General features: G+C 40.5%; 1 protein-coding gene across 4 annotated transcripts in view; it reads right to left on the bottom strand.

Moving 5' to 3' along the window:
• Nucleotides 1-2,844: 2,844 nt before the first annotated feature.
• JAM2 (junctional adhesion molecule 2) overlaps nucleotides 2,845-21,724 on the bottom strand; it is a 61,501-nt gene continuing 42,621 nt past the window's right edge. For 2 of the 4 annotated variants that reach the window (XM_042954506.1, XM_042954505.1), the window contains exons 5-10: nucleotides 19,908-20,110; nucleotides 17,964-18,063; nucleotides 11,310-11,417; nucleotides 8,847-8,990; nucleotides 6,675-6,717; nucleotides 2,845-4,541 (exon numbers count right to left, since the gene is read on the bottom strand). In XM_042954506.1, the coding sequence (XP_042810440.1) occupies nucleotides 6,683-6,717; nucleotides 8,847-8,990; nucleotides 11,310-11,417; nucleotides 17,964-18,063; nucleotides 19,908-20,110 (590 nt within the window). In that variant the 3' untranslated portion in view covers nucleotides 2,845-4,541; nucleotides 6,675-6,682. Of the gene's footprint in view, nucleotides 4,542-6,674; nucleotides 6,718-8,846; nucleotides 8,991-9,339; nucleotides 9,356-11,309; nucleotides 11,418-17,963; nucleotides 18,064-19,907; nucleotides 20,111-21,724 lie in introns of those variants that run through there. The other 2 variants (XM_042954504.1, XR_006206983.1) reach the window with 2 other exon arrangements.

The raw sequence follows: 21,724 nt of genomic DNA on the forward strand, positions 1-21,724 counted from the left end.
GCAGGGAAGGGGCAGAGAGAATCCCAAGCTGGCTCTGCACTGTCAGCACAGAGCCCGATGTGGGGTTCGATCTCACAAACTGGGCGATGATCATGACCTGAGCCTAAATCAGGAGTTGTTTGCTCAACCAACTGAGCCACCCAGATACCCCTCATATTTTTAAAAATCTGTCCTGCAACTATTTGGAGTTTGCTTCAACATCCCAATCTCTTCATTCATTATGTAAACATAAGGATTCGGGGCTGTAAGAATACTGCATTAAGTACCCTACTCCCAGGCCCTACATCATAGGGCGTTTATTGCTAACTTTTGGCCAGGGAAGTACGCTCTTTTTCCCGGCTGAATGCTACAGTGGTGCTTTGAGTCAGATGTTAAAGGCCTCATCTTCCTCAGAGCCCCTTCCTCTTTCTGGTGAGGCTGCCCCAACCCTGCAAACTCCAGCCTTTATCTGTCACTTCAGTCTGCCAGTACACTCCTTATCCTGTACTTACTACCTGAGATGTTTATCACAAATGACCTCAGCCTTCTAGGTTTTCGTGTTGAAAGTAACTTTTCTTCTCCCATGCCTGGTGTCACAGGTTGAAGTGTGTTCCCCTAAAATTCATTTATGGAAGTCCTAAGCCCCAGCACCTCCGGATGTGATTGTATTTGGAGATAGGACTTTTAGATGGGATTAAGTTAAAGTTAGGCCCTTTGGGTGGGCCTGAATCCACTCCTGACTACCATCCTTTTCAAAAGAGGGAATTTGAGTTGAAGAAAGGTACAAAGAACTGGAAAGGGACACATGTCTTATCTAGTGTTACCTCTTTTTTTTTTTTAAGTTTATTTATTTTGAGAGAGAATGTGAGCAGGGAAGGGGCAGTGACTGGGAGAGGGAATCCCAAGCAGGCCCCATGCTCTCAGCATGGAGCCTGATGCAGAGCTCGAACCCATGAACCGTGAGATCATGACTTTAGCTGAAACCAAGAGTCAGATGCTTAAACAACTGAGCCATCCAGGTGCCCCTCCAGTGTTACCTTTAATGATAACCAAAGAAGACTTCTGTTCTAGGCAATTTTTGCTTATTTAAATCCATTTAGTGTGGGATTTTTTTTGTCTTTGTTACTAGTTCTCTGCTGCTGCCCTTGCTTTAGCAGAGCCTATAAATGCTGGCTCTCTCTGGTTAGGGGCTGCATGTGTAAATTCTTGGGGGGCTCTTTGGGCCAGGAGGTCTTCCTGTTGTACAGATTACCTAAGTGGGAGGTCTGTTTCAACTCCACCTCTTCCAAACTCCCCTCTGTTCCCCATCCCAGTGGGACAGTCTTATTTCAGATGTTTGACCTCAGTAAGACACTGGCAAGAAGGCACAAGGCCAATTACTTTAGATGATGCCTCTGCTTGAGTACGGGAAACTTATCATTCTTGTCCTAAGAACCTGGGGAAACAGGTCCTTCACCATCTCCTGCTGTCTCCTTTGATACCTTTTGCCAACTCTTTCATCCTGCTCAAAAAAGCGATTTCCTTTTTGGCAGGCACTTACAATTTGCAATTTGCAAAATTTGGGGATAGGCAAGACAGAAAAAGGTTATGAGCTGTGAGACTGGGGAGGGGTGAACTAGCCAGAGATTACTAAGGGTGAAGAGAGGGTGTGGCATGAGAGAAGTAAGAATCTAAAAGAAAGTATGTTGGGGGCAAGAGAAAAAACATCTTGTATGAAACATCCTGGATCAGATGGACCTGTGTTTCTTAGACCATGAGCCCTTACTTCCCTTTGTGAACTTGGCAGACTGACTCTTGAGTTTGTTTCCTGGTCTGCAAATGACCACATGATCCGCTTTATAATACCATTGAGATGAATGAGATTGTATACACCTGCACCTCCATCCACCCCCACTTCACATGTATAAAATGTTTAATAGTTCTGACTTTTTATTTGCAAGGTATTTTCTTTTTCCCCCAGCATTTGGGAAGTTGGCAGGCACCCAGAAGAAAGATGAGATTCTAATCTTAAGCAGCTGAAGAGCTAACCTTGTAGCTACAGATGGTAAGAGGGCATAGTTTCCCCAGGTTTTATTGAATGATAGGTGGATGACTTTTCCCCTGCACCGGTTAAATGGGCCTAAAAAGTTGAACAAGTTCAGCTATTTTTATTAACATAGACTTTAATCAAACAAAACCACTCATGAGGTGAAGGAAATTCTTCGCAAAGTTATACTAAAAAACAATCGTTCCAGATTTAGTTAGGTTAAACCCCTAACTAAAAATAAATTAAATCTAGTTACAATAACAACAACGATAATTAAAACCAAGCAAAACTTGCTATTAGAGATTTTAGAGCCCTCATCCTTATAGAACACAATTTCACTGCAGGAAAAGAAAATCAAAACTCTCTATGAATTATAATGAGGTTTTACCTCAATATTATAATATTGTTAATATTCAAGTTCCTCAAAAGCAAATGGAAACACAAGTCCAGATACAGGTGGATATACTTTTAATAAAAGGAAAACGAGTGCTCAACATTATGTCCTTTGTGTGGGAGCAAGCATCCTGTACACAATGACTTACTTAGCTATGTACAATATATTAAGATAATGTATAATATATATTTGACTCAGAGAGTGTTATATGTTAGCACTTTATAAGATGAATCTTCTAGCCAAATGGCTCAGCAGCTTTCATGCGTTAGTAAGGCACTGCATGTTTTCCCCCACAATCTGTGTCATTTAAATTGAAGAAGTTGATCTTGTGTGCTGGTAGGTATGCCTGAAGAGCCGCCTTTGAGACTCACGTACACTCTTGGACCCCTGGCCATGCAACAAGAAAGCATTCCTCATACCAAACCAAATCAAAGCATGGGCGACATTTAGCTTAATTTATTTTTTATTTTTATTTTTTTTGGCAAAAGCTTATAGATAGGTGTTTTTCTCATGCTTCAGCACCAGGCGTTGGGAAAGTATGCGTGTAGGCCCAGTCCTGTCTATGCCTGCTGTTTTTGTAAATTAAGTTTTGTGGGAACACAAACGTGCCATTTATTATTGTCTACGGCTGCTTTTGTGCTACCAAGGTGGAGTCGAGTAGTTGTAACAGGCACCATAAAACCAGTATGGCTTAAAATATCTACTCTCTGGCCCTTTATAGGAGATATTGCAAGGAGTCTGGTGAGAAGCATCCAATGCCACAGAAGAGTGGGGGGCAAGGCACAGTCTGACAACAGACATCTTCCCAGTGACCTGGTGTGGTATCCAGGTACCATTTGTTGGCCCAGTGAATCCTGGGATTTGCTTTGTCTATTGGGGGAAAAATGGATTCCTTTAAAAGTAGCTTAACCATGTTCAAAGTTGTCAAAGTTTGTAAGCTTTTCATCCAGGTTTGCCCAGAACTGGAAATGCCCTACCCATATTTTATTTTCAAGATAAATTGACTAATCACAGTAAGTTATAGAAGATTATGCTTTTTAACACAGCCTAGTTACTCTTACATGGATCATTGGAATTTTCACTTTGTAACACTAGCTTGGACACCGTGGAGAAACCAGATGATTGGACCCATTTTTCATTTCATTTGTTAGACAACTCTTTCTCCTCTCTGTATCTCTGGCTCTTCAATAAGCAGGACTGGATCTGATTATTAATTCTGGACTTGACCCAGCCCAGAATTTCACTGCATGATTATCAGAGACAAATATGAAGTCCCCATCATGCAGAGAAGGGTGCCTGCCTGCAAGGTTATGTGTGTGGGGTCCAGTGGCGAGGTCTGATGTCAAGTTCACTGATGATCTTCAAAGCGGTCTTAGGAGAAGGAAACGGCAACAAGCAACTCAAGGGAAAGAAGACATTTGGGTTTGGGTTCGACTCTCAAAGTTACATTTAATGAAGAAATCAATGACATCAGGTGAGTGAGCTCTGGTCATTAGGTATTTCTTCGTGTTGTTTTTGGTTCTCAGAAATAAAAATAAACACCAAGTGCAAATCCTTGGGAATAAGACCCACTCCTGCTACCTCCCTTCTGTGAATAGATTAGTGATAAATGAGCAGTGGAATAAAGATTGTATTAGGGGAGAAAAGAGGATTCTGGTAGAAATAAGACCAGAGGTTCTTTTTGCATCTGTCAAAGTGTTTTAGAGCATCTGTCTTAGAGTGTTTTCTGAACCCTCTAAATCAGACTCTTGTACAGAAAGTGGATACAGTTTATATTTTCATGCTCTGTGGGTTCATTTCACAATCGAACTTCCTCCAGAAGTTAGGGCATTTAACATCTCATAAACCCCAGAATACTATAAAGTATTGTGATTCTTTTAAGTTTGTCCAGACACAAGAAGCCAGACCGTATTTTATTTAGGTGCTGACAGAACTATTTGTTTAAAATAACAATTTCAAGTAACTTAGCGATCATAAAAATTAGAATGAAATACCAATTTAATCTCCTCATGTACCTCCTTGCAAATGTAAGACAAAGCAGAGATTTAAATCTTTTAATAGCTTGGTGTAACAACTGTGGTTTTGGTATATCTCAAAGGTGGCATTATTTTAAATTATAAAAGATTTTGTATGCTTGAAATCCTAGGAAAAGGAAAAAAAAACAAGTTTAAGTATAATGTATTCATATTTAAAGAAATAAGTACATTTTATGAGTATAAAGCTACATGCACTATGAGAATCTTACAGGTACAACCCAGCATATATTTAACTAACTCTATTTTGCGGGGAATTAAATAAATACTAGGAGACAAGATCTTTGAAACTTTGCCTAAAGAGTAAGGAAGTAAATGTGGGAGTTAGAGCAGGAGAAATCTTATTTGCTATGGGTATACTACTGGTAGCGACAGGGTGGCGGTTGGGTGCTGCTAAGCATTCTATAATGCACGGTACAGCCCCCCCAGCAAAGACTTCTACAAAATTGTAAGATTTCATTATACCAGAATTCATAGAAGAAATTACAAATATAATGGGGCACGTGGGTGGCTCAGTCAGCTAAGTGTCCAACTCTTGATTTTGGCTCAGGTCATGATCCCACAGTTCATGAATTCGAGCCCTGTGTTGGGCTCTATGGTGACAGTGCGGAGCCTGCTTGGGATTCACTCTCTCTCGCTCTCTCAAAATAAATAAACAAAGCTTAAAAAAAAATTACAACATAAGAATTATAAGAAATTGTCAGTAATGCCAAGACCAAGAAATTCTGCTCTGGGGCAAATTGGAGGCTCGACAATTGGAGGCTCGACTTCTCAGTGGATGAGGGCAACTGAGAGGAAGACAGTGAAAAAAAATAAAATGTTTTTGCTCTTCTGACTACACCACAAAGTATCTTTAAAAAAAACCTTTTTTTAATGTTTATTTTATTTTTGAGAGAGACAGAGCATGAGCGGGGGAGGGGCGGAGAGAGAGGGAGACACAGAATCCGAAGCAGGCTCCAGGCTCCCAGCTGTCAGCACAGAGCCTGACGTGGGGCTCGAATCCATGAACCGTGAGATCATGACCTGAGCCAAAATCGGACGCCCAATTGACTGAGCCACCCAGGTGCCCCACAAAGTGTCTCTTACTGTTTGGTAGGATGCGATTATTTCATTCCACATTTAAGGAGTATTTTCTAGAAATTATAGGAGTTACATATTGCTTTCTATAAATATGGAGTTATAGACTGCTTATCTACTAATGAAAATATGATTTTGGCGTAGTAAACTACAAATAAAGTGACTTCTATGATAGAGTTTGGAGTAGACAATTTTAGAAAATCAAATTTTGACAGAAAACAAGAATCCATGCAGCAGTACGTGGGTCATAAAGTTCATATCCATGAGGATCACTTATCTGTTTAAAATACCAGTGTCCACTGCCTACCCCAAGCTCTACAAATAGGATACCTAAAAGGATCCCTGCCAGAGTGCCAAGGAATTCAGAAAACCCATGCTCTGTTTCTCAAGAAAGGGCTTAGACCTCTAAAAATATTGGAAACCTTCCTTCCTTACTTCCCACATTCCTGAAAAATAATCCAGAAGGTTGAATATCCATCCAGAGAGCTACAAATTCTGAGCAATGATGGTATTTACTGCTTCACTCTAGGATTAATGAATACAAAAGGGTCCAAATTATGTTGCCTAAACCATCTGAGTTAGATAATTATTGCATCTCCTCAGGGATTTCTAGAATGTGCCTTTCAGTATTAGCAGAGGATCTTCCATATCCGTAAATTTTCCAACTTCTCTGTATAACCAAAGGAGAGTCCTGGAATCACAGATCTGTTGGAAGCCATCTGCTGAGGCAAGCTGACAAGAGTCAAGGTCCCTGAATCCAGTGCTACCACTGTAATCCTATGAGAACTTGTGTCTTAATGTTCTTATCTATGAAATGGAGCTGATAATACCCGACTTAATGATGCTAAGAAGGCTGACTAATAATAGCAAACATCATGAAAGAAAATTGTGGTATGGCAAAGCCCCGACTGGTCTACAAACGCTGGGCAACTTTATCATACCGTCCTAGACAGAGGATGGAAACTAACATTTACTCAGCTCCCTCTAAAGACCAGTAATAATAAATAAATAAATAAATAAATAAATAAATAAATAAATACCAGTAATAGACACTAGCACAAAGTATATTAAAAGTCAAAATTCATCATTTCTGTACAATCACTTCACTTCCCTGCCCCATTTCCCAAACACATCTGGTCTATAAATATGCTTTAAACATACTCACATTTTCACTCATTGTGGTGGCTTTAGATGCAGAATTACTTCTCCTGTTTATAGAATATAAAAGACAGTATTAAAAAAAAAAAAAAAAGGCCAGCAATCCCAACTGAATTTCTTCCGTTTGTAGACAAATTTCACAGAGAAAGCCGTGCAGCAAGGGATTGGCCCGGGAAACCCTAGGTATCTCATTGTAGCCCTAGGACTAAAGATTTCTGTGGATTATGCCAACAGAAACTTACTCACTTTTAACTTACCAATTTTTTAACATTTAGCATTTTGAAAGCTTGATCAATTATCATCAAAGTTCACTTTTTCCCATGGGAAGAAAGCTTTACACAGTAACTAGGGTTCTAGTCATCTGTTGTAGGCTGAACTGTATTCCCCTCAAAAATTCATGCTAAAGTCCCAGCTACCAGTACCTCAAAATGTGACTGTATTTGGAGATAGAGACTTTAAAATAGTAATTAAATTCAAATAAGGTCATTAGGGTGGGCCCTAATCCAATGTGGCTGGCGGCCTTATAGGAAGAGTAAATTTAGACACAAACACAGGCAGACAGAAGACAATGTGAAGACAGAGAGAAGACTATCTATAAGCCAAGGAGAGAGGTCTGAAAGAGATCCTTCCCTTGTCGTCCTCAGAGGGAACCAACCTTGCTGTCACCTTGATCTGGATCCCTAGCCTCCAGAAGTGTAAGAAAACAATTTTCTGTTTAAGCCACTCAGTCCGTGGCACTTCGTTACGGCAGCCCTAGCAAATTAATATAACATCCAATTCATTATCCCCAAAATTTTAAGGGTGATGGATTTGACAAACGGCAAAAACATATCTAGGAGAAAAGATATTGCCTCCCAGATTCCTACCTGCGTTAACAAAGACATCGTGATTGAAGAAAAGAATTACCTTCTCGCCATAGCAATGCCAGCCTTTCCCCTTGTATAAGATGATGCTGTCCAAAACCTCCAATTACTTTCTACCTTATTCAATAAAAGTGGAAGTCCCTACAATTGCCTAGGGTGGAATGCAGAGTGGCTATATCATCAGGCAACCTGTTTTCTGAACTTTTCCCCTTTGCTACTGCTATCCCTGATAACTTGGAGGTCATCTTGGACTTGTAGTGGGATATTATTAGACAGAGAGACCAGGGTTGAGTAGGAAGTCTGGGAACAGGAAATCAAAGGCAGCTAAGTCTTCAAAATGACTTAGAAGATGAGCAAGTATCTGAGGCCACGCAGCTGAGAGTAGAGGGGAATGACCATAGATCTGGGTTGGGTCTGCCATTTCCACGTACACAGAACGGACCGTCACAAATCAAGTGCACGTAAATTTGGTGATCTCTGATTCCTAGATTTCTAATCCTAGTTAACATATGTCCCCCAAACTCCAGGTTTATACATTCTGTTACTTACTAATACCTCTTTTTGGAAGCTTAGTAGGCATCTCAAATATGAAAATTCCAAAACATTCAGACCTTCCCATCTAAGCCCCCCAAACCTGCTCCCCCTGAAGTCTTGCACATTTCAGTAAATGGTAACTCTATTCTTCTCAGATCCTTGGAGCTATCTTTGATTTTTCTTTTTCTCCCATATCCACATCCAGCAAATCAGTAAATTGTTTAAAATCTATCCAGAATCCTATCATTTCTCAACATCTCCAACACCATCGCTTTGGAACCAGCCACCATTTTCTCTCGGCTAGATTACTGGGTAGTTTCCTAACTGGTCTCCCTGCTTCCTCCACTCTACGTCACCTTATAGTTTATTCCTCACAGAACAGCTAATGTGAGCTTCTAAGAATTAAGTAACAGGATACTACTCCCTCATTCAAAACCTTCCAGCGACTTCCCATCTTACTCAGAATCAAAGTCAAACTCCTCACAACTGCCCGGAAGGGGCTCCATGTAATCTGGCCTCCATTACTTTTGTGCATCCCCTCTCTCCATTGTCCTCAATCTGTTTCAGCCACACCAATCCCCTCGATATGCCTCAGATACTCCAGGCAAGCCGGGCCTCAAGACCTTTCCATCCGTTCTTTCTCCTCTGCTTGAATGCTCTTCTCATGGGTATCAGACAGATTTCTGCTCCTTCGGGTCTTTCTCAAATATCACTTCATCAGTGAGGCCCTTCCTAACCACCCTAAAGGACAGTCTCCACTCCCACCCTGTGCATTCTCTTACCCGCTTTAGTTTTCGCCATAATACTATGACAATCTGACAAACTGCAGAGTTTACATTTGTGTGTATTGTCCATCTTTTTCAATGTAAGCTCCGTGAGGCAGAGAGTTATTTGGTCTGTTTTGTTCACTGCCGTATTGCCATTCCCTAGGACAGGGTTGGGCACAAAATAAGTATTCAATTAAATGTGAAAATGCTGTTAAGTAAAAACTTATTTGAAAATTTTCAATTTAGCAAAATACAGCAAATATATTTTCCAAAGTAGTACTATGGAAATGCCTACAGGGGCAAATTAGTGACTACATTTCTTCTCTAGGTAATTGAGCAACATTGACAGATAGGCATGAGGCATGAGGTGGGATGTATTTCTTGATAAGTATGAGTCACTTCCGTAGGATACTTCACAACCAACTTTTCATGTTTGACTTGAAACAGATGATTAACAGAAAATTAGTTGAGGTGGGGGAAAGGCATGCATTTAAGAAAGTATACTTACTGGAACGAGGTCTCTTCTACAAAAGAATAAGTGTATATCATTAATGCAAGAGTTAATATGGTATGATGCAGATTAATATATTAATATATTAACATAATATATGTTAATATATTAATATAAAAGTGAGTTTAGGCTTAATTTCTTTTTCTCAATCTTGATTCTCTCTTGTTATATCCGTACTTTCTAACCAAGGTTGGCAAACATTTTCTGTAAAGGGCCACTAGGCAAATATTTAAGCTTTGTAGGCCAATAGGTAAAACTGAGGATATTATGTAGGCACTTGTATAATAAGAGAGAGCAAGTTTCCAAAAATTTTTATTAATACAACTCAACATATAAAAATAATCAAAGTCTTAAAAAAAAAATAAAAATAAAAATAATCAAAGTCTTAAGTATAGGTCTATTAATCGGAAGACTAGAATTCTTCTTTGGGGAGGGAATAACATTTCTCTTAATTAAGATTCAAAGTTAGTGTTCCTTGTTACCAAACAGATTGCAAATGTTCATTTGTAAAAACCATTTTTAGCTTGTGGGCCACAGAAAAACAGGTGGCAGGCAGGATATGGTCCACAGGTCATAGTTTGCCAATTCTTATCGGAAATGCAAGCAAGTTTAAGAAAATGATCCTCTTGCATAGGTTGTGGAGTAATGTTCTTCACTAATGAATTCGTAATACCCAAGGAGAATCTTTAATTATTTTAAGAAAAATGTATTCACCAAGTCTCCAATAAAAACATTCAGACAGATACTTTTTACAAGTGGAGATAAAGATGGCAAGAATTCTGGAGTAATCTTATCTGTCTGTACTTTCACTGGTGGCCAGCAGGGGGACTCAGCTGGAGTCCATGCAGAAAGTTACATTTACACTAGTCTAAGACTGGAGCACTAAGGAAAAGAGCTATTAATTCACAGAGCAGTTATTCTTAATTATAGGGAACATTCTTGAAACAATGCTCATGGAAACATTTTATGACATAGTATCTATTTATAGGTTAAGTTTTGTGTTGCATAAAATGTTTTTTAAACCTAAATTCTAAAATTAATGTTCACTGTGAAACAATGGGTCTAAAACTTGCTTATGCTATAAATGTACTCTTCTGTTAAAAAAACCTCTGCTTTCTACACTATTGCCAATGGACGCGATGAAGTTCTACAGCTTTTGAGCTCTCAGATAATTTTAAAGACCGGGAGTAGAGAAATATGTTAAGAGAATAAAACATTATTTTTTTCATAATTCATATTATAATCACTCATATCAAACATATTTTATCATCAAATGGGGGTGTGGAGTTATAAAAAGTCTAAACTTGAAGAAGTAAAAACTATGTGGGGCACTTAGGTGGCTCAGTAAGTGCTTAAACGCCCAACTCTTGATTTTCACTCAGGTCATGACTTCATGGTTCCTGAGATCAATCCTGGCATCAGGCTCTGCACTGACACCGGGGGGCCTGCTAGAGAGTCTCTCTCTTTGCCCCTCCCCCACTTGTTTTTATTGAATAATTCTCTTGTATATACAGTGGTGCTAAATTTGATATTCCACATTCCGCTGTTCGACGCTGATAGAATATTTCACTGAAACTTCTTATGATAAAAGTGGAAATCAATTTACATCTTGAGATATGTAATTCCTAACGTAAAGAGATCTTAAATACATGTAAATATACTGGAACTATCCATGGATGTTGACTATCTCCCAGTAAGTGCTGCGGCATTACGCCACTCCAGGGCGCCTCTCACATACTCTGTGGTGTTTCCTGAATGTTCCGATGAGGCAGCTCTGCCTTTTGTCCCTATGTTTGCCAAAGTGCTTCATAACTCACCTACATGTCATGTTGAACATTTTCTTCTGCAGAAAAACCAATGAAAAATAGTATCTAGGGTTTGTTAGAACTAATTGGGAGAAACAATGTCTCATAAGAAAACTATATCCACCGGAAGTTGTCTAGCAAAGAAGGGTGAAATCCACTTACTTGAAAAGTAGCCTTTCCTCTGAGCATAGCACACACCAAGGCCACAAACAGAAATCACAAAGGCCACACCTACTACAGCTGCTATGATGCCACGTATGTTGAGATTGTCTGGAATGCAAAATAAACCCTGCATGAATTTGGGTCAAACAGACAGACAGATGTAGTTATTGAATTGAAAAAAAAAATCACAAAAGCTCCCCTTGGCTTCTATATCATAAACATGGATACTTTCATGCTGTTAAAGCCTGTTCAATTGACTCACTTCCAGGACAATGTTCAAAATTGCTTGAAAATATTAACAGAGGGCGCCTGGGTGGCTCAGTCGGTTGGGCGTCCGACTTCGGCTCAGGTCACGATCTCGCGGTATGTGAGTTCGAGCCCCGCATTGGGCTCTGTGCTGACTGCTCAGAGCCTGGAGCCCGTTTCCGATTCTGTGTCTCCCTCTCTCTCTGACCCTCCCCCGTTCATGCTCTGTCTCTCTCTGTCTCAAAAATAAATAAATGTTAAAAAAAAAAAATTTTTAAAAAAGAAAATATTAACAGAATTAAGTTTTGAGGGGCACCTGGGTGACTCAGTCGGTTAAGCAGCTAACTCTTCGTTTCAGCTTAGGTCATGATCTCACTGTTCGTGGGATTGAGCCCCACCTCAGGGTCTGTGAAGGGCCCGCTTGGGATTCTCTCTCTCCCTCTCTCTGCCCCTCCCTCTCTTGCGCACACAATCTCTCTCTCAAAATAAATACACTTAAAAAAAAAAAAGAATTGGGGTGCCTGGGTGACTCAGTCGGTTGGGCATCCGACATCAGCTCAGGTCATGATCTCACAGTTTGTGAGTTCGAGCCCTGCATTGGGCTCTGTGCTGGCAGCTTGGAGCCTGGAGCCTGCTTCAGATTCTGTGTGTGTCTCTCTCTCTCTCTTTCTGCCCCTCCTCCGCCCACACCCTGTCTCTCTCTCTCCCTCTCTCTCAAATAAACATTAAACAAATTTTTTAAATAAAAAAAAGTTTTGCAAGAATCTTACATTTAAAGAAATTCTAGCTTCAGAAATAATACATATGGTATATTCTCTTGCAGTCATTTGTAGAAGTAAAACTTCAAAAGATTAAATATCACACTGGAAGTGACCTTCAAAGTTCAGTGAATTCAAGTATTACACCACCACATACCCCCCAAATTCTACTTAAAATTCTTCTACATCATCATCTGTGTCAATTTCACCAATGCTGGAAAACTCAATCAGCTCCAAAGAAAGCTGTGCCACTGTTGTTCTATAAAACTAAGAATCGGCAACATCTTTCTTGAATTTAATGAGGCTTGTGTGTGTGTCCATATACACATATACACATATACCCACCCACCTACATATATGCCATTAAGCTGTCATCCCATTAGGTTTAAAATGAACTAAACTCCCCAAGACTTTTTCCTGTTGTTATTAAGTCATCTTCTCTCTAACCTAAACAACTGGATTTTTTGGAACTCACTTTGAAATCACTACCATTGTTACCAACCTACGAGGCTTTTTCAGATTCTGTTGTCCAAGAATTAGATTATTAACCTTTCAAGATTAATATTTATGTAATTGGGAACTGCCTCAAAAATACCCTCATTCAAGTAATTGATAAAATGATGATTATGATTTTGTTAGGGAAAGAACTATGGAAGAGGCTATTACACAACCCCCTTCATATAATAGGATCTATTACACCCTCTGGGTATGGGATCCAACTATGTGTGAATCCGTCTAAATATTTAATTTGGATCACATTTCTCCAGCTCGTCCATAAGGATTTCATGAGCCTCACTCCTCTGTCATTTGGGTACTGCCTGTGTATTGATTAATATGTAGATTACCTATACATTTTAAAGGAACAATTCCTCAAAGGGTTCTTGTTTTTAAAAGCAAGTATTAATTAGCATGTGATTAAATAACTTGGAGAAAATTTTAGGTAGCATTTTCTCAACAGTAATTTTAGATATTTAAAAGCACCACACATTTTGGGAAAGATTTTTTTAAAAGAAACATTATTTAAGTGAGTATGCTTATCATAAAACTCTCTGGTCTCAAATTTTTTTTTAAATTTTTATTTATTTTTGAGAGAGAGAGAGAGAGAGAAAACATAAGCAGGGGAGGGACAAAGAGAGAGGGAGACACAGAATCTGAAGCAGGCTCCAGGCTCTGAGCTGTCTGCACAGAGCCTGACGCGGGGCTCAAACTCACTAACCGTGAGATTGTGACCTGAGCTGAAGTCGGACACTTAACCAACTGAGCCACCCAGGCACCCCACAAAATTTTTTTCTAATGCCAAGTGTTATTAATTTTCTCGTATATCTCTGAAATGTTAACTGATTGTTTTAAGAAAGAAAACTGGATACACCTTTTGAAAGGCTGAGTAATTTGACCAGAGTAGAAAGCATTAATTATTGCTTGGTATAAACTCAATTCATTTTTAGGGTCAGCTGGCTGGCTCAGTTGGTAGAGCATGTGACTCTTGATCTCAGGGTTGTAAGTTCGAGCCCCATGTTGGGTGTAGAGATTACTTAAAAGTAAAATCTTAAACCAACAAACAAAACAACAACTCAGGAGCACCTTGGTGGCTCAGTTGGTTAAGCATCTGACTTTGGCTTAGGTCATGATCTCACGGTTCATGAGTTCAAGCCCCACTTTGGGCTCTGTGCTGGCAGCTCAGAGCCTAGAGCCTGCTTCGAATTCTGTGTTTCCCTCCCTTTCTCTGCCCTCCCCCTCTAAGAAAATTTTAAAAAATAAACTCAGTTCAATTTTGCTTAAGTATTCAGAGGTCAATGAGACCCAGCTATTTATTTACTTAAAACAATAGAGGAGGGGCGCCTGGGTGGCTCAGTCAGTTAAGCATCCGACTCTCGATATTGGCTCAGGTCATGATCTCATGGTTCGTGGGTTTGAGCCCAAAGTCGGGCTTTGTGCTAACAGCAAGGAGCCTGGTTGGGATTTTCTCTCTCCTCTCTCGCTGCCCCTTCCTTTCAAAAATAAATGAATAAACTTTAAAAACAAAATAATCTTTATAAAAATAGCAGAGAGGCAATATCCACAGTATTCATAGTCTTTTTTTCTTTTTTTTTTTAAGTTTATTTATTTATTTATTTAGAGAGAAATAAATTTATTTAGTGAGACAGAGGGAGAGAGAGAATCCCAAGCAGAGCTTGACGTGGGCCTCAAACTCACAAACTGTGAGATCATGACCTGAGCTGAAGTCAGACGCTTAACTGACAGGCACCCTACAATATTCATAATCGAAGCCAAAATGAAATTAATAGGGGAAAAAATCCACAATAATCATAATCTAAGGCAAATTGGTAACTAAATGAAACTCCTTAGAACCAAACTGCATCTACTATTTTCTTTGCAGTAGTCAAAGAATGTGGTATCTGTGGAGTTTTCAACCTCAAGGTTATTATCTGACAAAAATCTGTCTTACAGTTTGACAGTGAATTTGACATCTCACAACGACAAAAAAAAATGTCTTCTCCTGTAAGACACAGTATAAATTGTATTTTATTTTTTTTTAGTGAAATGGAAGGAGTCTTGTAAGTTAGAGGTAAGATGTTCTCATGCCATTTGCCATGTACTGCGAGACTGAGAACAAGTTCTAAAGCCGCCTTATGTCTTACTATAGAGAAAATGTAACACACACAAATCTATTGTGTTCTTTCTTTGAGAAAAAAAAAAAAAGTCCAGTATGAAAGGAAGGTATCATTATTCTCACTGAAAGGAAAGGAGCCAAAGTGTTAAAATACTAAGTGGGAGTGGGGTCTTGTGGAGTTTTACAGGGGCAGCTTGGGAATGATCACCAGACCCATGATTTACCTTCTTTCTGAACTTCAAAAAGAGCTTCTTTAAAGCAGTTAACAGATTCTGTTTGGGGTTACAAGTTACTACCGATGGTTTACCAAAAAAACCTTTGATATGTGATTTCATGAATTCTTACGGATTTCAAAAGATACACATTCCAAACCAAGGGCATGAAACACCTAGGATCAATGGATGAGCATTAAACAAACTAAATTTTAACTTGTAAGCTAACTTATACCAGAAAGAGGAGATAATGGGAAAATCCTAGTGAAATTATAGTGATGATACTAAAAAAACACCAACTACTGAATTTCATCTAGTATGTATTTATTTACTCCAGGCCAGGGAAAAACATTCACTAGTCCATTAAAACCATGCCTTCGCAGATAGGATTTCTTAAGGTGAGACTACATTAGGCACTGAAATTAAATGGGACCATGTAAAGAAAAAAAACTAAAACAGTAATACTGCAGGGGGAATAAGGCTACCGTAAAAAACATGAGGATAGTATGTGAATGAATGAAGTTGGGGAAACACTGTACTAATGCATTAATTTTAAACATGTTCTGATAAATTTTTCTAATGATAACTCCAAAGCAGCACTAAGAGGGATACTTTCTTTTTTTTTTTTTTTTTTTTAATGTTTATTTTTATTTTTAAGAGAGAGAGAGACAGAGCATGAGCAGGGCCAGGGCAGAGAGAGAGAGACAGACAGAATCCAAAGCAGGCTCCAGGCTCTGAGCTGTCGGCACAGAGCTCTACGCAGGGCTTGAACTCACAAACCGCGAGACTATGACCTGGGCTGAAGTGGGACGCTTAACTGACTAAGCCACCCAGGCGCCCCAAGAGGGATGCTTTCTGATATTTTAAGCAAACACTTATGTTTGACTATTACCATCAACACTTGGAGTGAATTTGGTGGATGATAAGTATCTCTGAATTTCAAAAAGACACTTGTGGAAATTAGAATACCCTATTGAGTTCCTTATACGTTAGGGTATCCTGACCTCTAACAAGATCATATTTTCTTTAAAAGACAATGCCAAGAATTTAACCGCACATAAACAACACAGATTAGTGTGCATGTATCTGCATATCTCCGAGCACACTGAAAAAGCAAATTTCTGACCTCACAAAGATGAAGACAACCTCCTGAACCCAGGGGAGCCATGGGTATTCAGCTTCAGGGTGCAGCCCTCCTGAGTGACCTTTCACCCCGCAGGTGCGACCTCCGGCTACCCCCCTCCATTACACAACCATTTGCAAAACACAGGACTTTCACAAAGGGGGGACTGAACCAAATTATTAAAAATAAAAGGAAAGTAAATATCTGCTCTGGAACTCATATAATCTGAAAAGATTCCCGAGTACTAATTTTTTGAATTCTAAGAAGCTTACGTTGTGAAATATGGCAGGTATGTTTTATAGCAAATAGGGATTCATGACTACGTTTAACATGTCTCATTTTTTTAAATTTAAATCAAAGTTAGTTAACATACAGCATGATAATGGTTTCGGGAGTAGAATGTAGTGATTCATCACGTACATATAACACCCGTGTACATCCCAAAAGTGCCCTCCTTAATGCCCATCGCCCATACAGCTCATCCCCCCCCAACACACACACTCCAGCAACTCTCAGTTTGTTCTTTGTAAGATCTCTCATGGTTTGCCTTGAGAGCCTACTCTGATAAGTAAAGCACTGTATTTTAGGAGATTGAAAAAAATTACCAATAATAATCTGATAACAACAACTAAAATAGCCAACAATCTGCCAGTGCTATTTCAATAACCCTTTGAGTTTTTTTTGTTTAAAAAAAATTTTTTTTAACGTTTATTTTATTTATTTTTGAGACAGAGAGAGACAGAGCATGAACGGGGGGAGGGTCAGGGAGAGGGAGACACAGAATCCGAAGCAGGCTCCAGGCTCTGAGCTGTCAGCACAGAGCCCGACGCGGGGCTCGAACTCACGGACTGCGAGATCATGACCTGAGCCGAAGTCAGACGCTTAACTGACTGAGCCACCCAGGCGCCCCTGTTTTGTTTTTTTTTAAAGTAAGCTCTACTCCCAACATGGGACTTGAACTCACGACCCCAAGATCAAGAGTCTCATGCTGTACTGACTGAGCCAGCCAGGCACCCCCTCAAATACTGATTATTTGAATCTTCATAATAACCCTATGAAGACAGCGTGTTACTACTTCCATCTTGGGGAAGCTGAGGCTAAATAATTTGCCCAAGAATATGTAGCTAGGAAGTGATGGAGCTAGAAATCCAACACCATACCGAATCCTTGACCCTGCGCAATTTATAACAGTCACAGTGTTTGAAAAAGGCCGCCTGGACAAGCATATTTTTTTTTTTAAAGTTTATTTATTTTTGAGACAGAGAGAGACAGAGCATGAACGGGGGAGGGTCCGAGAGAGAGGGAGACACAGAATCCGAAACAGGCTCCAGACTCTGAGCTGTCAGCACAGAGCCCGACACGGGGCTCGAACTCACGGGCCACGAGATCATGACCTGAGCCAAAGTCAGCCGCCCAACCGACTGAGCCACCCAGGCGCCCCTGGACAAGCATATTTTTAAAACAATTATCTGAAAAATTAAGAAACTTCAACAGTATAATGCTAAACATTCTTGGCTCGTTTGGGAGACGAACTAAGAACAGAATGTGTGCTTTTTGCAACACATCATGTCCAAGCGAATTTTAAACACTCCGTCTGGCTTATCTTTCCAGTCACTCGGCCCGATCCTACCCCTTGCTCCTTCTCCCCAAGCACTCGTGCGTTCTGGCTGCCAACCACTGCTCCTCCCGGTATCTCATGCTTACCTACTTGCATTCGCTTCGCGTGACACCTGCGACGTCCCACGGAATTATGGGCTTCACAGAAATATTCTCCACTGTCTAGTTTTGAAACAGTGTTAAATTGCTATTTGCGGAAGGAAAACAAACATATACGTTAAGCAATAAATCTCTAAGTAGACTCCTAAAGCAACCGCATCCCTTGAATTTTAGCCATCAGTAGGCCTTTCCTTTTTCACCACCTAGGCCTTTATACCTTTACCGCGAATTCAAAAATCTGCCATGACTTCCAGGCGTAATTAGCCAGGCTTCCTGTTTATTTTGCCAGAGAAGGACTTAAATATATACGGGGAAGTGTCTTTGTTTTGTGATACTGAGGAGGCGGTATGGTTAAGAAGGCAGTGGGCATTTTTCACAGTTTACAGCACATGGTACTATGACGTTTTGTCAGTATTTCTAAGTCCTGGGACGTACCACTCGGAAAGGCAGGCCTCCTTGGCCTGAAGGGGCTAATGCAGTTTTCTCAGCCATGAGTGAGTTCGCTGCAGCAGCAAACAATCAACACTTCCTCTAAAGGGCCAGAAGTCCTACCAGGAAGTAGCTTAGCGCCTAGGAAAATCCTAATGGGTGTAGCTTACAGGGTTACAAATCCTCTCCGTGGTAGAATTCTTGAAAATTCTGAAAGTTATATAAAGGGCTAACCTTTGCTCCTTCTACTCTCTGCCACAATAACTGAAAGGTAAGACTTTGGTATTATAGGCTTCGTAGTTTTTATTAGTGGATTTATTCCCTTTGTGAATTTCTGGAAGGAAGGAAGGAAGGAAGGAAGGAAGGAAGGCAGGCAAGGAGGGAGAGAGGGAAGGAAGGGAAGGAGGGAGGGAATGCAGTGGGTCCTGAACACCTTAAAGGATCCTGCCAGTGCAGAGGATGAGAGGGGTACTCAGAATCATTCTTTTGGTGCCCTCCTGGTCACATCCTCAATACTGCAGTGGTCACTGTGGACTGCATCCATGACAGCCATGAATCTCTAAGGAGCACCTCCTCATTGTCTTAGATCCTCATGCAATACATGTTCCTAAAAACCAGGCTTTTGATCCACGAACTCCCTTTTCTCTCTCCCTTTCCATCACCCACCACCTACACATCGCCCTTTTTTTCTGTATACTTCAACATGATAGGACAGAAAGCTTCTCCTCGTGTATTTCACTTTATGAAATCATCTCTCACTGTCCCCAAAGCCAGACTATAAAAATATTCACCAGGAATGTAAGGCCAAGGGTAAGTATTCACAACAAGTTAGACTAAAACCATAAATGATTTACTGGTGCATAAGTAGTAATTGAAAGGAAGTCATTATCATCCATCCACTGGAGTCTTTGTTGCTTATTTCTCAGGAAATAACCCATCCTTGTCCTGCCCTGGTGCCTCCCTTTGACATCGTAAGATATTTCAAGGGTTGAGGCTAAGTGGGGAAGGTGAATCTATATCATTTCAAACTCACCTTGAGGCTTTTATCACCTGCTCTGAGAAAAAATAAATTTGAAAAGTAAATATAGCGAAGTGTGACGGCAGGTCTTCTGCCCAAGTTCTCAGTGTAAAATTCATCGGACCTGCTGACTGAGCCCGCTGACGCTGCAAGGGCTGGAGTGCGGCCCTCCTCAAGGAGCCACAGCCAACAATATGCTTTATTATTTCCCAGAGGATCTGGTATTTAAGTGTTACGGTGCGCGTGTAGATTGAAGGAACGAACCTTTTGACAGTTGTTAAAATTATTATTGTTAGTTCTTTGTATTGCCTTCCCATCTCCTTTTCCATCACTTCCGTGGGCATGTGCCATCTGTCCGGCACCCCCCTCCCTCTCTCCACTTAAGCAATGGTTATCAGCCCTCTATTCTCCATCATTTTAGTTCTAATAATTTTTCTTCTCCAAACACAAGACTGCTATTAGGCCAATGCTTATCATGACCTTACCAGAGTCCCAGATTTTGTATTCATTGTATATGAGCTGTTGCTGCCTTGGGGGCCACGTCTCGGATTCTCTAACAAATTGACGCCATCTTTAAACCACGTGTACTCAGGAGCTGGATTCCCTTCTTTGTCGTGACATCGCAGCTCTACCACAGTTCCACTCAGAGCAGAGCTGGGGACGTTACACAACGGTACTGCTGGAGCCACTGAAGGATGGAAGTCAAACGGCACTGGTTATTTATAAGCTAAACAAGAATTTTAACAGCCAGGTAAAGATGGGTTTATTGGACCCCTGGGATAGAGACTGGCTACTTGTTCAAGAGATCCCTTTCCTTTCTTCATGGGGACACAGCTAGACCACGTTTGCCAGGCCCCTTGCAGCCAGATGGAGTCACATGCATGAGTTCTGGCCAATGGCGCGTGGGAAAAGTGATATATGCCATTTCTGGACCTGATTCTAGACCATAAACACTAATCTAGGTACTACTTCGAAGAGATTTTGGAGCTGTAACTAAGGTCCCAGATCTACTGTCTTTTAAAATAGGGAGATAACATAGATGGGTCTGACCTAATTGCATGACCCCTTGAAAAGTCATTTTCTCTGGTCGGTCACAGAAGGGAAAGTCAGAGATTCAAAGCACAGGAAGGATTCAACATGCTTTTGTCGGACTCTAGGTGGAGAGGGCCACGTGGCAAGAGACGTGGCGCCTCCAGGAGCCGAGTGTGGCCCTCAGCTCACAGCCAGCATGGAATGGAGACTTCAGTAGTGCAGCCACAGGAACTGAAATCTGCCAACAATAGTGAGCTTGGCAGTGGGCATCTCTGCGGAGCCTCCAGGCAAGAACTCAGCCCAGCTGACTCCCTGATTTCATCCTTGTGATACCCTAGGCAGAGAGCACGGCCTTACCTCCTGGACTTCTCTGAGCTACAGAACTGTGAGCTCATAAGTGGCTGGTGTTTTAAGCTGCTAGGCTTGTGATCATTTGTTCTGTAGCAATGGAAGACTCATGTACCAGCTGAATCTCCTGCAAGGTTTTCTGAATTAAATTTCTACTATACTGGTGCATCGCTAGCATTTTAGGAAGACCCTGGGTTGTATAGAAAAAGGAAGAGGAGTTATTTGACTCTCTATGATCAACAGTTTATATTAATATCTATGGAGAAGAAAAGACCATGTTCCTCCACTAACTGTCGGCATGAGCTATTAGGATCTATCGATGAGTCTCAGAGTAACTAAATATATTGGCTTTGGAGTTAATTCCACCAGGGTCCGAATCCTGGTCCAGACACTTATTGGCTGTGTAGACTTGGGAAATCATTTAGCTTCTGTTTTCTCATCTATAAAACTGAAGTTGTCAGTGAAGATTAAGTAAAATTACATATGTGAAAGAGCCTAACACATACTAGTTGCACGGTAAATTTCCCCTCTTTACCAAATAACCTCTAACTCTTTCTCTGGCCTACTTTTTCGTTTTATTGCTTTTCCATCATCTCATGTGATAGGATTTTATGTGGTAAGAGATATACCACATATACTGAAAGGTACTGAAAAATAAACTCTTAGGGGAACTGCTCCTATGTACAGGATAGGGCCATTAAGATTCACCTTAATGGTGAATGATAAGAGATCTTGTCTTAAATGATAAGAGATCTTGTCAGAAAAAATTAGTCAGAGTAAAATTTCAGCAGCAAATGAGGTGAAGAGGAGATACAGCCAAGATTTTGCAGGAAAGGTGCTGATTTCTAGAACTTTCCTGACTGGGGCCCCAGGTTGCCTCATTGCCCAGGGCTGGGGGATGAGGGAGGGAGGGTGGACAACA

Source organism: Panthera leo, chromosome C2 (assembly GCF_018350215.1).
Source record: "Panthera leo isolate Ple1 chromosome C2, P.leo_Ple1_pat1.1, whole genome shotgun sequence".
NCBI lineage: Eukaryota > Metazoa > Chordata > Mammalia > Carnivora > Felidae > Panthera > Panthera leo.